Genomic DNA, 18443 nt, shown 5'->3' on the forward strand with positions numbered 1-18443 from the left:
GGCCTGCTGTGTTCATCCAGCTCTACACCTTGTTATCTCACACTGTGTTGTGTCTGATTCCAGCATTGGCAGTTCTTACTATCTCTGGTGATAAATGTACTCCTTTTCTGTGCTTTCAATCATAATTTTCATAGTCCATTGTTTGGTTTGCTGAGATAATCCATAATTTTTACCTTTGTATTTAATTTGCCTCAATTTAACACTGAAAACAAAATCCAGCAGGCAAAGCAGTTTGAACATTCGGTTGGAGGTTCTGATTACGTTGAATGTTTTAATGGAAGAGTAGGGATTCATGATCAGATAACAAATGCTTGATACTGGAGGCAGTCTAGGCAGAACGAAACTCTTGCTGACAGTGCTTATTTATACCTTCACACATCTTGAGACTATCAGAAGAGACCTGCTCTGCTTTTTCCAATTTACATGAGGGTTTATGTGAATGATTGATTCCTTCAGATTTACACGAGGCAAACATGAAAGATAAAAATTACTACCTGTTAGTTTATTGTTCAAAAGTTGCCAAGTGCGTCACTTTAAAAGTCGAATGTCCAGCCCTTCTCCATATATTCATGTGTGTAAAATGGCAATGTTTGTGCACCATTCTTTGACTTAAACTCTCTGGAAGCTGGAAGGACTTTCAAATTAGTTTTGTTCAATGCCTGACAGTCTCACAGGGAAATGTGCAGAAGGTTGGTTACATCCTCACATTCATTCTGTTCCCGATGCTGGCAAACCACTTCCTCATTTGCAGCCAGGCATGAGTCAAACAGGTGACTGCATTGACTTGCGTTGCAAAAATTTAAGGGTGGCACAGTGGCTCAGTGATTAGCACTGCTTCCTCACAGCGCCAGGGACCCAGGTTCGATTCTGGTCTTCAGTGACGTTTGTGAAGTTTGCACATTCTCCCTGTGCCAGGGTGGGTTTCATCCAGGTACTCCAGTTTCCTCCCACAGTCCAAAAATGTGCAGGTTAGGTGGATTGGCCATAGTAAATTGCCCTGTAGTATTTAGCTATGTACAGGGTAAGTGGGTTATGGGGATAGGGTGGGGGACTGGGTCTGCATCTGGGTGAGATGCTCTTTGGAGGGTGGATGTAGACTCGATGGGCTGAATGGCATCTTTCCATATTGTAGGGATTCTATGATTGAGTAGCAGAGCAAACTTGATGGGCTGAATGGCCTAATTCTGCTCCTATATATTATGGCTTTAGTTTAGTTCACTTTTAGTTCACCACCACCAAGCATTTGTCTTGTGGGCTGCTGAGACACAACAAAGTTTTCACCCTTTAGTCATATGTTCAACAAGCCAAGTTGTGCAGAAAATAATTTCTTTGACTATTCACATTTGGCGAATCCATAATATTCGCTTCCAGCATTCTGTTTTCACAAGCTTTGTAAAATCTGTCATTGTTTGCTTACTTGTTTCTTCTTTCTGTTTCCATCTTTCTCTGTACATCATCGAATCCAATATTTTGCTGTAAAGTTAAAATTGGAAGTGCCCTTTTTTTAAGATTGTGTGATTGCTCTTTGATATCCAAAATAGTGTTGACAGTGTGTGTGCACATTTCTGTTATGGGTTGTGTATAAGCCATGTTGGTGAGGGTGTGACCAGCATACAATGGGAGTTAGGTAGAAATATGCAGTGGTGGCAGATCACAATGTTCGTCAGTGTATTCGGCTATAAGAACGACTCTCTGCCTCAGACATATTTAACAGGATCATCCATTGTATTCCAGATTATAATGTGGACATGGGTGGCAGTTGCCTGTCAGTAATTGAGCTTGAGAAGGTGGTCATGACTAACCTTCTTTAAACACTTCAGTTCATGTGATGAAGGTAATCTCATAGTACTGTTAAGTATGGAGTTCCAGGATTTTGATCCAGCAATGATGTACGAATGGAGATACATTTCCAAGTCAGGATCGTGTATAATTAGAGGTAAACTTAGACATGACAGTCATTCCATCCGTGCCTGATGTTCTTGTTCAATAATATGATTGTGGTCATGAGTTTGGGAGAGCTTTAAAAGAAAGCTTGGTGAGTTGCTGCAGTGTATCAACATTCTGCAGTCATGTGAATCAGTGGTGGAAGGAGAAAATACTTCAAGCAGTGGATTGGCTGCAGATTTATAAAATTTCTTTGTTCCACAGAGAGTCAAGATTCTTGAGTGCGGTTGGAACTGCACTAATCCAGGAAGCGAAGAGTATTCCATCCCACTCCTTTCATGTCTTCCATAGCAGAAAATATTTGTAGAATTAGCCAGTGAGTCAATTGTTGGAGAATTTCCAACCTCTGACCTGTTCTAATGGTCACAGTACTACAGTTTAGTTTTTGGTCAGTGTGAACCCTCAGGATCTTGACAGTGGGCGATTCAGGAATGGTGATGCCGTTGAATGTGGTTAGGTTCTCTTTTACTGGGGATGGCCATTGTCTGGTATTTGTACAATATGAATATTTCTTGCCACATATGAAAGCCTGAATATTGTCCAACTTTGCTGCATGTGGGCTCAGACTGCTCAATTATCTGGAAAGGTATTAGTGAAACCGAACATTAATGATTGCACAATGAACATCCCTAGTTCTGTCTGTATAATGGAGGGAAGATCATTGATGAAGCAGGTAAAGATGCTACCCAAATAACTTGTGCATCAATGTCGACCAAATGACCAAAACCATTTTCCTTTATGCCAGGTATGACTCCAACCAGAGGAAATAATTCTTCCTATTTCAAGTTGACTTCAATTTTTTAGCACTCCTTGATGCTCCATTCCATTTAAAATTTAGAACATAATAAGAACTTATGGACCAGGAACAGGAGTAGGCCATCTTGCCCTTTGAGCCTGCTCCACCATTCAATAAGATCATGGCTGATCTTTTCAATGGCCTCAATTTCACTTATCTGCCCTCTCACCATAACCTTTAATCCCTTTACTATTCAAAAAATTATCTATTTTAGCTTTAAAAACATTCAGTGAGGAAGCCTCAACTACTTCACTGGGCGAAGAATTCTATAGATTCACAACCCTTTGAGTGAAGAAGTTCTTCCTCAATTCAGTCCTAGATCTGGTCCCCCTAATTTTGAGGCTATGCCCTCTTGTTCTAGTTTCAGCTGCCACTGGAAACAACCACACTGCTTCTATCTTATCTATTCCCTTCATAATTTTATTTGCTTCTATAAGATCCCTCCTCATTCATCTAACTTCCAATGAGTATAATCATAGTCTATTCAGCCTCTCCTCATGAGCCAACCCTTTCAACTCTGGAATCAACCTAGTGAATCTCCTCTGCACCCCTTCCAGTGCCAGTATATCCCTTCTCAAGTAAGGAGACCAAAAATGCACACAGTACTCCAGGTGTGACCTCACCAGTACCCTATACAGCTGTAACATAATCTCCCTGCTTTTAAACTCAATCCCTCTCGCAATGAAGGGAAAATTCTATTTGCCTTCTTAATTACCTGTTGCACTTTCTATGACAATGCTAATGATTGAGAGCAGAATAATGGGGTGACAGTTGACTGGATTGGATTTGTCCCACTTTTTATGGACAGGGTTTTCTAAAATTCATATATGGTATGTGGGCATCACTGTCTGGGCCAACATTTATTGCCTGTCTCTCATTGCTCTTGAGATGGTAGTGGTGTGTTGCCTTCTTGAACTCCATCTGCTGTAAGTAAACTCACAATGCCATTAGGGAGGGTGTTCTAGAATTTTGACCCAGGGACACTGAAGGAACAGGGATAAATTTCCAAGTCAGGATGGTGAGTGACTTGAAGGGGAAGTTGCAGGTGGTGCTCTTCCCCTGTATCTGCTGCCCTTGTCCTTCAAAATGGAAGTTGTTGTAGGTTTGGAAAATGCTCCTAAGGAGCTTTGGTGACTTCTTGCAACGTATCTTACAGATACTAAACTCAGGGGCAGCAGTTTATAGTGAGGAAGAAAATGCTGACAAAGTATCGGGAGAAGTGGAGATGGTAGGAGTAATGCATAAGAGTGAAAATTGATAGGCAGAGTTTCGTGGAAAGATTGGTTTTGCTGAGAGTGCATAGGTTGAGTTGCCTGAATGGCTTGCAACCCAAGTTGTGAAGATAGTTATGAATGGTATTCGCAGAAGAACTTGCCATAGTATTCCAATCTTCCATAGTTTTGGGAATAATATTAGAGGATCAGAAAGGGGTAAATCTGACATCCCTATTTAAGAAAAGGTGTGAGGATATTTTTCTTCAGTACAGGTGAATCAGTTGAACATCAGAATTAGGTAAAATTTTAGAAACAATAGTCAAGGAAAAAATTAATAGAGACATAGAGGAGTTTGAATTAATTAAGGAAAGCCAACATGGGATTTATGAAAGACAGATTATGTTTGGCTCAATTACTTGAATTTTCTTTTTGATGAATTAACAGTGAGGTTTATGAAGGGAATGCAGTAGATATTGTCTGTATGGATTTTAGAAAAACTTTGACAATGTACCACATCAAAGACTAGTTAACAAAATTGAGACTCACAGAATAGGAGGGCCAGGAACAGCCTGGATCAAAAAGTAGCAGTTAGAGTTAACCGCATTGGTTGATGTGGTTAGTCTAAAGTCACTATAGGCAGCTAGGGTAGCGATGGCTGATTTTGTTCCCCGAAGAGCATGAATAAACCAGACTGGTTTTTTTGGACAATACTAGTTTCATTGTCACCATTGTTGAGTTTTCCCTTTGAGATTCCTTTAATTATTTCTAGTTAAGTTTCCCAGATGCGTTAAGGAATTTAGCAACTCATGTCACTGGAGTTTAAACCCTTACACCTGGATTACTCATCCATTGGCATAACCACTGAGCTACCATTTCTACTGGTGACCCTGGTGACACAAAAACACAATTAATCCATTGTTGATTAAGCATTTCAAAAGATTGAGGCAGATTCCAGCTCTGCAACAGGTTTGGAAATTATAACAATCTGTATGGACTAATTATCAAAAGTCATCTATAGAAAGTAAAGTAGCCATAGTGTAAGCTTCATTAGATATTGTGAGAGTTTGCTCCACTTTCTGGTTTTCTCACACAATGTTGTTGATTCATACTGGGCTCTAATATAAATATTTTGATAACATTTTAAGGAACTGAATTTTCAATTGCTTTGTGGAATTCCTGATTCTGTCAAAATTGCTGGGTCATAAGTCAAATGGCAGAAATGCTTTTCCTCTGAGTTCTCCCTTTTCTCAACCTCTGTTTCAAAATGAGGATGCAATAACAAAAACAAGCACACAGTCCTTACACACCTGCAACAATGGTCCTTGTTCACCTGGAGCAAATCTTTGATTTCTCTGCTCAAGAATTGTTTAAAATATGATGCAAATGAAGATGCCAATTATTGTCACTGAAGGTAGTTTATATGTAGCACCTGAATGAATTAACATGCAGTTATGTTCAGATTTTTATTTTTGTGATTCATTTTACTAAAGCACAAGTCACATAAACCTGGAGAGAGCCACACTCAACTGTTTTCCAGTCAGGGAGAGTGCTGCACTTGGAGGAAGAAATTGTAAAATCTACTTCATAATTTGCTCTGAGGCTAAAAAATAGAATAATACGCAAAGTTTGCAGTTAGCTTTAGCTTTGTTCAGGTTATCAGCAGTGACATTTTGACTGTGGAACATCCTTTTATTTTGCAGTTCCTGTTTCTAAACCAATCGTGCGTAGTGATCCGGCGTGGGGAGCAGTGGAGTATGTGGACAATGCAACACTCACCTGCACTGTGAATAAAGGCACAAAGGTCATTTATCAGTGGCTAAAGGATGGAAAACCCTTATTGCCAAGCTCTCGTCATACCTTTTCCTCAGAAAACAAGATGTTATTCATTTCTCCCGTTTTAAAAGACGACCTTAGCAATTACACATGTGTGGTGAAGAACCCAATCAGTATGAATGAAAGTGAACCGATTGCACCAAATATTTACTGTAAGTCATATGTTAAACATTAATACCTAGGAATAGTTCAGAGTTTTAAGGAGCTGCTAATTTAAATATGGTATAACATTTTGCAATTTATTAAGTCTGTCATGTTGAAAGCAATGATAGCAATGATAGCCCAAGATGGCAAAGCAATGAAAATGGTTCAATTTCACAAACACAGATAACATATCCTGCCATGAGGATGACCAAACTTGACAGTCACAAACAATACAGTACATTGATAGCAACTGGAACATAATATTCTTCAACAATTAAGAATGTTATATTTTGCCATAATAAAGTGCGGAATATCTGAGCATGAGCAGAATTGCTGTCCCCTCGAATGATTAACGACATGTATCTTGGCACACACAGAAACCTGATAGTACAAACGGGGTACTGTGTCTTGAAGTGGAACACATACCCGATTTCAAGTAGAAACACGATTACAAGTGTGGACATGGTATCCTGCAGCAAATAGAGACATGATGAGCTAAATTTCTAACTCAGATGTGTTAAAAAGGAAGCAGAAAATCTAGGAGGGGGATGCAATGTGGACCAAGGTCTGATGCATTCCTGACAGTGAGCTTGGCCTGGTCCAGGGATTTACAATGGATAAAGCACTAATTAGGGGAAATTTAGTCATGTCACTGTTACCCGTGATGGAGTGGCATCTGACTTTGTGCAAGGTAGTGGCTCCTTGGAAATAGCCTCTCTCTCGCAGACTCAAGGGTGATTGGAACCAGAAGCTCCATGCTGCAAAGTGGGGAATGTATAACGTAAAACCTTCAGGTGCAACTGAGACTAATCCAACAGAAAGGTTTTCCACTTAGCCTGATGAAATTATTTGTCTGTATTTCAGTTACTTGGTTACCGCTGTCTGCACCTGTGATGGAGCCTCCAAGTTGAGGCAGCCTCATCGGCAGTTCTTACTATCCCAATCTCTGAACTGCCCATCGGTGCCCAGCTTTCCCAGTGGGGCTGTCAACTCCAGGCCCTCTGAACTGGCGGCAATGTGACTCCTCCTGCTGACCAGAACTGAACAGTGCATGTGGAGGTAACCATAAAGATTGCAGCACTGCTTTCCCTTTCTGTAAAGTCAGGGTCAGGGTCCCCTTTCAAACCTGACACCTGATCCTGAGGCTCATGGAAATTCTAGACCATTATAATATCTTGCCACAAATGGGACCATGATATCCTAAAACAGTTACAATAATAATAAATGCTTAGAAGCTCATTACAAGGCAAAAAGCATTAAAAATGTGCGAATGACACATACTGCTCTGGTTGGTCTTGAATGCTACAACATAGACTTCTGGTATGACCAGTATTTTCATTTCTACATCTTACTCATCTTTTCTGTTTTTATTTTCTTCTCTGGGATAGATTAGAGACAGGACTGGATGAAGAATCAGTCAAGTAATAAAACCACTGCTGTCACCAGTCACCATTTTGTACTGGAAGTGGCAGAGTGTGTTATATTTCCCTAAAAGATGACAGTACTTTCCAAGTAGTTGGTAATAATAGAGACGTAACAGATCACATATTTCCTTCATACCATTTATCTCACACAGGTGTAAGTATAATTGGAAACTCACTGGAAAATGATAATGGAGTTAACCTCAGAAAATTCTCTCAGGCTGGTTGAGTGATTGGGGACAACATTTTCGATTCTGGAGTTCCTATGGGAATATTGCCACAGAAGAAAATCTGGGCCTGTGCGACAACATGAGAATATGATAACTTGTATCAACAAATTGAATTTCGCCAGCACACTTACATGGAAGGCTGAGATTTCCATAGAGCTGTTATTTCTATATGTCTGCATTTGAAGGGTTGCATAGGAGATTCATCAGGATGTTGTCTGGGTCAGAGTACTTTAGCTACGAAGAAACGTTCCATAGGCTTGTTTTGTTTGGAAAGGGAATGTTGAGCGGTGAGCTGATTGAAGTGTATAAGTTTATGAGGGGCAAGGATAGAGTGGCTAGGAAACAGCTGTTCCCCTTAGTTCAAGGGTCAATAACAAGGAGCCATAATTTTAAGGTGAAGGTCAGGACTTTTCGAAGGGATTTGAGGAAAACCTTTTTCACCCAGAGGGTGATGGGAATCTGGAATGCACTGCCTGGGAGGACAGTAGAGGCAGGAAACCTCAGAACTTTTAAAGATACCTAGATGAGCACCTGAAATATCATAGCATTCAAAGCTGAGTGACAAGTGCTGGAAGTAGGATTCATATAGATAGGTTGGTGCAGATTTGATGGCTGAAGGGCCTCTTCTCTGATGTATGACTGTGACTCATTTGTTTCTTACTCTCCTGATCCTTTTCGTTTGAGATGTTGTCCTGCATCACAAAAGGTGTGTGTGACATTGCGCATTGATTCAGCCTCTTCAATCATTTAGAATCTCCTGCACAAAGATAAACAAACGTGCGTCCACGTGATTCCTGGATGAATTTTTTAAATGCACTTCCAATGGATGTGCAGGACTGTTATGCTGCTGCTGGTCAGATGTGCTTGTGTATTTTATGCCTAGAACCTGGGCAAACTTCCCGAATTTGTTAGCGATCCAGACGGGATATCCCAGACTGTTAGGCTCCTGTAGGGTTGAGGAGAAATGAACTGACTCACCTGCTTTATTCACCTGATTCCCTCAGTTGATGATAACAGGTTAATTTTAAAAGTTTCCCTTCTCTTGCGGACATGGTTTTCTCAAACGCAAGTGAACTTGTATTTTTAAAAGAGCCAGCTTAACCAGAATTTCTTAAATTGTAAAAAAGATTGACTTTATTAATTACTACACATGAAAAAAATATGATAACACAACGTACATACACCAATTAGAAATAACAGCTGAGTCCAAAAAGATAGAAGTTAAAAATTATCCCAATAAGTCTCTGAATTGTTTGCAAACAGCAGATATTTAAATGTTGTGGCTGTTACAGTGAAGGATGCTGGTACTGTTGATGTTGATATTAAACAGTTTCACAATTTTTAGTTTTGCAGATTGGCTGAAAATTTGTAGTTGAGATTTATTTTGATTGTGATTGAATTCTAGCAATCAGGTTGAGGGAGAGTCTTTTATTGTCCTGTCCTTTTTTTATAATTGATTAGCAGCACTCTAAGTATGTAAGTTCACTCTACCTGCAACACAGGGATGACAAGGGACAGTTGTTCAACAGTGATCTTCACTGTCTGCTAATGCTTGAACCCAGACTAATACACCTGAGAACAGTCAGTCTGACTAGCATACTCCAATAGAGTTAAAACTGGCTGTTAAACTCCTGTCCTTGTGTGTTGTTCAAAGAGAAAACACAAGATGTGTTCATAGTCTGGGACATAATTTGCAGACAGTGGCTTGCTGTTGAGAGGGGTCATCAGCCTCTCATAATTTTTGTAGTCACAAGAAATCACAGCCCAACCTATTTTGATTTGCCTCTTCCTCCCTTTGAAGGGCTGTTGTTGGAAGTTTTATTTGCATCTCCAGTTGTGACATTCTTTGGGTCTGTTTCTCCCCAGTCATTTAATTTACATCTGCAGCTATTTTTGGCTGTATCAAATCTATTTTTAAAAACATTGTTTGAAATGACGTTAAAATTATTCATAATCCTTTGGGGGTCTCACCCATGGTCATGACAGTATGAGTGAGTGCAGTTTGAAGGGGGATCCAGAAAACAGCATAAGGTAAGGCTTTGCTTTATGAGGCATCCCTTCAATAATCAATGCAATTTTGAACTGTGAGAATGTCCTGATGTCAAAATCGTTATCATTTTCCAGTTGATTTCCAACTGTCTTCCCAACTACTTTGAATAGATGATAAATGGAATCTGTAGCTCTCAGGCATCTGCCAAATTAGTATGAGGCCAATATGACGAGATGATGGCATTTATGGGAAAGTAGTGGTGTAGAGGTAACACCTCTAGACAAGTAATTCAGCTGTTATGGCCAATGTTCAGGGGATGTGGATTCAATTCCCATCATGACAGATGGTGAAATTTAAAAATAGTGAAGCAAATCTAAAATTGAAAGCTATAATGTGGCATGAAACTATCATAAATTGTTGCCCTTTTAGTGAGGAAAATGTGTCATCTTTACCTGGGCTGGCTCTGGCCAACATGTGACTTCAGACTTGCAGCAATATGGCTGTCTGCAGACTGTCCTCTAAAATCATCTAGTAGGTCACTTAGCTCAAGGGTGATCAGGAACAAGGAATAAATGCTGGCTTTGCTAGTGATCCTCACATCCCAGCAATGGTTTCTGTCCTCCACACTTTGATAGCTATAATTTCAAGACTATTCCCTCATACTGAATTCATAATTTGAAAAGATTAGCTTTATCAACAGTCTGGTTTGCCTGGGATTTCTCTGGGATTTAATTTTCTCATTCTCACATTTCAGGCCTTTGAAGTTGCATCAATTTTCTGAGAATAACTAAGCTGTCATCATTTTGATGTTGCACCCTTGCTTAAATTTCAATTCTGCTTTTTAATCTGGCAATGTTACAAAAGCTATCTAAAAGTTACTGCTCTGATGATTCTTCTTTCCTTTCACTCCATGCCTACACTTCTAAAAAGCATTATTGCAATGTATTTTTCTTTATTTATTCATGATGTGGGACATCGCTGTCTAGAACAGCATTTATTGCCCATCCTTATTTGCCCTTGATAAGATCGTCGTGTTCTGTTTTCTTGAACTGTTGTAGATTTGGGTGTAGGTACATCAATAGTACTGTTCGGAAGGATGTTCTACAACTTTAATGCATCAATAGTAAAGGAGTATTGATTTATTTCCAAGTCAGGATGGTGTGTGGCTTGGAGGGTAACTTGCAAGAGTGGTGTTCCCATTGATCTCTGCTCTTATCCTTCTGTATGATGGAGGTTGTAGGTTTGGAATGTCTAAGGAGCCTTGGAGCATTGTTGCGGTGCATCTTTTGGATGATACGCTGCTAACACTGTGGTGGAGGGAGCGAATGTTGAAGGTAGTGGGGTGCTAATCAAGCGAGCTGCTTCCTACAGAATGGTGTTAAGTTTCTTGAGTGTTGCTGGAGATATATTCACATAGGGCCAAGTGAGGATTATTCCATCACTCTCTTTACTGTGTCTTGTAGATGGTGGACAGGCTTTAAGGTGACCTGAGTTGAGTTACTCACCACAGAATATGAGCCTCTGACCTAATCTTGTAGCCACAGTATTTATATGGCTGGTGGAGTTCAGGTCAATGGTAACTCCCCAGGATATTTAATGGTCATGTCATAGATTGTCAAGGAATGATAACTGTTATGATGCTCATCTTATTGAATCCTGAGTGGTAAATTTCCCATATGAATTGCAGGATGGACTTTTGAATTGATTGAGGATCATCAAGCATCAAGAGAAACTTCAGATCTGTAGTTGCCCAAACATCAAGTCAGTTGGTGCATAGGGCGGACAATGGACTTCCAGAGTAGGGGAAAATCCTGTACCGTTTTTAATGGTTTCATTGAACTGTCTGACCTCACAGCTTAGTTTCTTATTCAGGCAATTCAACCAGTGCACAAAATAACCAATTATTTGCTTTTCATACTTCCACATTTGTAATGTGAATCCTATGTTTAAGGAAGTTAAAATCATACTTCAAATGAAGCATCCATGACAGAAATAAAACTTTAAGTGGGACAACTGGTTAAAGCATTGAGCAGCTATCCATTTGCATTAGGAAAATCGGACACTCCAATTCTTTTGAGCTTCAACAGTGTGCCCTAGAATTTGGAGAGGAAATTCCTGCAGGAATTCTCATACCAGGTTATTAATCAACAACCTCAGCTGGAAATGTGATTATATGAATGCCAAATATGAGACGAGCATGAGACATCCCACAGCGATGCTTGTTTTTTTGATGTTGTTGTTTCATGGATTCTCTGACTTTGGAACTCCATGGCTTGTGCATCCACTAAGCTGGAAATGAGGCTATTATAGATTTACAATTTTTGTTTACATTTATTGAACTGACCTCTTGTCCAACAATAGTACTTAAATTAAAAGTTCTATTTACAGTCTCATTGTCAGTATATTTCAGCGTTTTAATGGTTTGAATCAATTTTTTTGTCTTTTCTTATAAAAATGAATTAAATTCTAAGTAGACCCTCATTTTAAGTCCTATTATTACTTTTGTCATTTTTTTTGAGCCCTGACCAGAACCATTATATTGACAAATTTAGAATGCAGTGTGACATTCCAAATGTGGCTGTATGAGTCAAAAGAAATATTTTTAGCTATATCCCAGAACTTGGTTTACTCAATGCAAACAGCCTGGAATTAGGCACTGTAATGACCTAACTGTATTCAAGGATAACTTGTATCATATTACTGTTATATTGATAATATGAATTTACACTTGTAATGCATTTTAATTCACACATCCTTTAGTGAAAATGTGCAGATTATTTAATCTTTGAAGTGAAATCTATTGTTGCTCAATGACTATTGCACTTTAACGTAAATATTTTTTGAAGGCGCTATTGCTGAATTGTTGTAATTTAAAGCGATATTCCTGCTTCCTACCTGAGATAAGTAGAAGACAATTACTGTAAATTGCATTCAGTGACTCAAAAGCTATAGCTTTCTCCTGCCTTACCATTCAAGCAATATAACGTTGCTGTTTCATAGAATCCCTACAGTGTGGAAACAGGCCCTTCGGCCAAACAAGTCCATACCAACTCTCAGAGCATCCAACCCAGACCTGTCCCCCTATAACCCACTAATCTACTCAACCCTGAACACTATGGGAAATTTTCCATGGCCAATCCATCTAGCCTGCACATTTTTGGACTGTGGGAGGAAACCAGAGTAAACCCATGCAGGCACGGGGAGAATGTGTAAACACCTCACAGACAGTCGCCCGAGGATGGAATCAAACCTGGGTCCCTGGATCTGTGAGGCAGCAGTGCTAACCACTGAGCCACCATGCTGCCATATTTTCAATGAATAATCTCAAAACAAGGTACTATGTTGGTACATATTTTGAACTTGTGCAGTTTCCTATTTATTTGGGAAATACCAGAGAGGGTGATAATGAGTATCGAGGAAGTGATTGCAAATATGCAGGTGATTTTGAATTGGCTGTGGGCTGTGGATTTGCAGACACAAGATCAGAAACAAGGAAAATCATCTGCTGATCATCTATATGATACAATAAAGCATAAAACATGTTTGTGCTTGTGCAACAGGGGCCCCAAGAAGTAAACTGTTCCAATCGTAATGACTATTATTAGGCAAGTGACATAACTATTTTCCAGTGGAGAGGGTCAGTTACTGAAATTAGACCTTGAGCACTTGGGTTCAATCCATCTGAAACATTGGAACAGATATAAAAGCTAAAGTCTGAACTCCTCTCTGAAAGATCATGGGAATAAATTGAATAGGGACTGGAGTGATTGGAACAAAATCAGCCAGGTGGACCTCATAGGATATGAGTTCCCTGTTTGAGGTTGTTAATTTGGTCCAATCAGGGAGTCATGGCTGACAGATAAGAACAGGAGTGTCAGGGGTTCTGCTCACTGTAGCAACCAGCTCTGTACCAGCTGGGTCAGTGTCATGTCCTGTGTACGGGTAAATAAAAGGTGACCTGCTGATGGAATACCAGCTGTCATGGAGTTATTTCAGTTCCCAAAGACAGATTGGGGGATTGCAACTTGATTGAAATGAGACAGTACAGCATGCTGTGCTGCCTGTTTCTTTCAATGGTTTTTGTGTGTGGCTAATGCTAACTTTGCTCACTGGCTTTGCAGTTTAGCAGGGAATGAAAAACTGTAAACTTCTAACACTAACTAACTCTAGCCAGTGCTGCTTGAATGTAACCTCTTCCTGTTAAAGTGAAGGAGCATTGTACCTAGAGCAGGTGCTAGGAGTTGAGCAAGAATGCATTTGTCCTGGGACACCAAGAAATAGCACATCATGGGATAGAGAGGCCCCCAAGATTTGGACTTGCACTGGAGATCTTAGTGACTGGGCTTTAAAAGAGGGAAGATGTCCAGCATTCAGAAGTAGAGGACTGGAGACTGCAGGCACATGTTCGAAAGGCAGTGGGACCAGGTAGCTGTGGAATTAACGGTGAGTGTCAAGCTCTAAATAACTTGATGTAGTGCCTTAAGAAGGTCAATGGCCACGCACAAAGTGATCTTGGTAAGTAAAAGCATCTTCACATGCATTACATGACCAACTATGTAGCTCCTCAGTCACAGAAATCCACTAGAACACTATTGATCACCGACCAACAATACCTACCAATTTTAATTCATTCTAGCGTCAATGAACTTCATTTCACCCTCACAAACTGTCACTGTTGCAAGTCTCACATCCAAGTATCACAGCTTGCGCACAATGGCAGCTTCTCTAATTTCTTCAGTGGGGAGGTTATGTTCCACTAATGGAATATAATAGTGTTACACTTGTGTAATTTGCAAATTCACAGATTTTCCAAATACAATGGCTGTCATTTTCCATATCAGTTTCAGCTATGCTTGTTTCGATCAAAAGACTACTTGACAACAAAGATATTTTACATTTACGTGAGTAAAACGATTGATTCAGGCTATTTTTTTAAGGACTAGCACTATTTTAAAGAATTTAACTTTTTAGCTGAAACTGGTGAAACTCCCAAATTCCTTAGCTTTCTCCTGGTCCTTTTTCGCTTAGAGAGTCTAGGTGGCATTTTAACCAATTGATTCCACATACAAACGATATACATCCACTGTCTGATACAGCACAATTAAAAAACTCTGCAATCAACATATCCATCACTGGGCTGAACCATCTTTCAAATCTGCTGTTTCATGTTGAGTTTCAAATACTTTATTATGGTATTTGGGACAGTTCATGGCATAATAGTACTTTGAATCACACCTGAAATATTTATTGACTACACCCTGATCATTTTTAGGGTTCGTTTGCTTACTGTAAATCCCAAATTCTCTTCTGAAAAGTATCAATACCATTTTTGGTCTCCTTTCTATTATTTACAGTTCTCTTTTTGTCCTGTCACCCTGATCTGTATCTTGGTGGTCTTGCTAAATTGTTAATATTTTCTGAGGTATTGCCAATTTCCCCCTTTGTACTATGAATGCTACCAGGAAGGAATGCTTCCCTTGGAATTTTTTTTTTAAGTACTTCTGACATTCGCCCTAATAGAGTATGTTTATCCACAAATTTAACTTCTGTCAAGAAGTCTGTTCATGCTTGAAACTTTGGGCACAGTTCAATACCTTAAATACCAGCACAGATTGGGTAATTCCCGAATTAAATTTCTGGAGGTGAGCATACAACATACTGAATTCCATTAGGCATTTTTCAATAGTGCTACCCTCAGCCTTTCGAAATTTGTTAAAATCTGACAACACCTCATAAGCAGTCAATCTTCTTTATCTTGTTGATACATTTTATCCATAAAAGTTGACAATCTGTCTAAAACTTCATCCACGTTCAATTCATTAGGCTCCACTTCTGAAAAAAGTTTTATTTCTTAGTTTGCTTCTGCATGGTAACAAATGTGCTAAGGCCATACCTTGCTTCCTCTTTGGTAAAGAAGTAACCAAGACGCATATTGTAACTTCATTCTTCTATTGTTCATAAAGCACATTCTCACAAAATAGGGGCGGATAATCATTCCCCAAAATGGAGTTGTTGGTTGGTTCGCCAAGATGACTGGTTTTCGTGCAAACGTTTCAGCCCCCTTCCAGGTGACATTTTCAGTGCTGTCTAACCTCCATTGAAGCGCTGTTGTTCTGTTCCTTCCTGAATTTATATGGTCCAGTCTGTCATGGTGGCTAGTTCTGTTTCCAGTTTTGCTCCCGAGTGGTATGTAGATGGGGCCTATTTCAACATGTTTTTTTATTGTACCAGTGGTTGAAAACCAGGCTTCCATGAATTCTCGTGCTCGTCTTTGTTTTGCTTGACCTAGTACTGTTACGTTGTCCCAGTTAAACTGATGTCCTTTGTCAGAATGAATAAAAATGAGGGAGAGTTTGTCGTGCCGTTTTGCTGCAAGTTGGTGTTCATGTATCCTGGTGATGAGTTTCCTGCCCGTCTGTCCTATATATTGCTTCTAACGGTTGCTGCATGGTATTTTGTATATCACATTCGTCCTGCTCATTGTGAGTATGGGGTCTTTCATCTTTGAGAGTAGTGGCTATTGGTTTGTGTGCTGTCATTATTCCAAGAGGTCATAGGAGTCTTGTAGTCAATTCCAATATGTTTCCAATATAAGGTAGGGTGGCCAATGGTTGGGGCGTACAGTGTCTTCTTGATGTTGTTCATTTGCCAGGCATTGGCAGATGAAGCTGCTAGGATACCCATTGTTTGCAAAGACTTTGTATAGGTGTTCCTCTTCGTTTTTTGTGTAGCTTCAGGGTGTTGCAGTGTGTTATCACTCATTTAAACAGAGTCTTGACACAGCTTTGTTTGTGGATAGTGGGGTGGTTACTGTTGTAAATCAGGATTTGTAATTCAGAATTCCTGGAAGCTCGGTTTTCAACCACTGGTGCCATAAACAAACTATTGAAATAGACCCCATCTGTATACCACTGTGGAGCAAAACTGGAAACAGAACTACCCACCATGACAGACTGGACCATATGAATTCAGAACGGAACAGAACAACAGTGCTTCAATGGAGGTTAGACAGCACTGAAGATGTCACCAAAAGAGGGGGGGAGCTGAAATGTCTGCACGAAAACCAGTCAGCTGGGCGAACCAACTCCAGCCACAACCCGAGCTACAGATCTTCACTAAAACATTACCCAAAATGTTAAATTTTGACTCCCCCATCTTCTACTGCCAACGGTTACCCAAAAGATAACTATTTTTAAACAATATTCAACTCCACAGTTTTAAGTGAGCGGTTTATTTAGTTAGCTATACTCCATAAAATTCACCGCCGCTGATTACTTGCTCCCCGTATTTATAGAGTAACACTTTCTAAATTGCATATTCTTTATGCCAATGATACTTTTGACTGTACATCTTCTACAGTTTATTGCAGCATAAAATAACATTTCCTCAAAATGAAAATGCTGGTATCATACTGTTAAATGTTATTGGTGTCAGCTGAACAAGTTATTTGCATTATTTTGGGAATGGAACATGAATGATAGCAAGAAGATGCATGCAAACACGTACTGCTTATTAGCACCTTGAGACTACCACTGCTTTTTATGCTGGTTGAGAAAGTAATTAGCTTGAGAAAAATTGAGAGAATTGCAATAAAAATAATAAAACAGGCAGCTTTAGGGAAAACTTGCTATGCTTTGCTGAACAGTTCCACATCACAAATAGTCTCATTTTTCAAAAGCCAAATTTGAATGAGATGTGTTTTGAATAACAAAGTAGCAATAGATTCAAAGTAGTAACGTAGCAAAGGTGAAAGATTAACATTAGGTGATATACTTCATCTTTGATCAAAGCCAATATGATGATATATTTGACACCAACAAACTTACCTTGATTATTAACTGTTGCATTAGCAGAAAAGGTCTGGTCTGCATCTCAACATGTAACAGCACAGTCCTGTTCATTTTTAGCTGAGCCCAAGAATATAGAAAAATCATGGAGTATGTTTTTGTTATTTATTCTGAATGAAATATCCAATATCAACCATCCACTGGAAGTTATTTTGTGCAGCTGTTTCTTTGTGAAAGTGATACATTTAATTCAAAGACAAAGAAAATCCAGACAGCTTCACACTTAAATAAATTTGCAGCATATTAAAGGAGCTGCATAATCCAGTTTGATATTGTGTATAATATCATTACATAAAAATCCAACCTAACAATTTTATTAAACTGCAACAATATCAACTTACTTTAATAAGCCTTTTGTTGCAAGAAAACATCCCAAGGTGCTTCTCAAGAGTGTTGTCAGATAAAAATTACCATCAAATCAAAGTTATAGAAAGACATGAGTAGGAAAGGTTTAGAGGGATATGGGTCAAACGCAGGTAAAAGGGACTAGTTCTGTTTGAGATATCTGGTCAGCATGGAGAAGTTGGACCGAATGGGCTGTTTCTGTGCTGTATGATTCTTTGACTCTCAGAATCTAAGTGGCCAAAGGTTTGGTGAAAGAGATAGCTTTTAGTTTAAAGATGGAAAGAGGTAGATGCTGGAGAAGTTCATGGACAGAAGTCCAGCATTTAGGACCTGAGCAATTGAAGGTTCTGTGATCATGGGCTAATGAAGTTGTAGACGAGTGCAGAGATCCTGGAGGGTTGTAGGGTTGGAAGTAGTGGTTAGAGACTGGTGGTTAGGGTAAGAATTTTTAAATCAAGATATTGTTAGACCAGCAGTCAGTGGAAGTCTGTGAAACAGGGATGATAGTGAATGGGACTTGATACAATTTCGGTTAAAGGTCAGAAATCCATTATCCATACACCCCAAAATGGAAAAGACCTAAAAACTGAAGGCCTTTTCAGAAACTGACCGGATGGGACACATTGAGTTTGGGCCCTTTGGAAAGAAAGCTTCCTTTTTAAGTCAGAGACAACAAGGT

At 39.4% G+C, this 18443-nt stretch overlaps 1 protein-coding gene across 1 annotated transcript in view; it reads left to right on the forward strand.

Moving 5' to 3' along the window:
* Positions 1–1857: 1857 nt before the first annotated feature.
* hepacam2 (HEPACAM family member 2) overlaps positions 1858–18443 on the forward strand; it is an 82497-nt gene continuing 65911 nt past the window's right edge. The window contains exons 1-2 of the mRNA XM_048608330.1: positions 1858–1936; positions 5655–5939. Coding sequence (XP_048464287.1) covers positions 1858–1936; positions 5655–5939 — 364 coding nt within the window. The remainder of the gene's footprint in view (positions 1937–5654; positions 5940–18443) is intronic.

This window comes from Rhincodon typus, chromosome 2, assembly GCF_021869965.1.
Source record: "Rhincodon typus isolate 14 chromosome 2, sRhiTyp1.1, whole genome shotgun sequence".
In the NCBI taxonomy this organism is placed as follows: Eukaryota; Metazoa; Chordata; class Chondrichthyes; order Orectolobiformes; family Rhincodontidae; genus Rhincodon; species Rhincodon typus.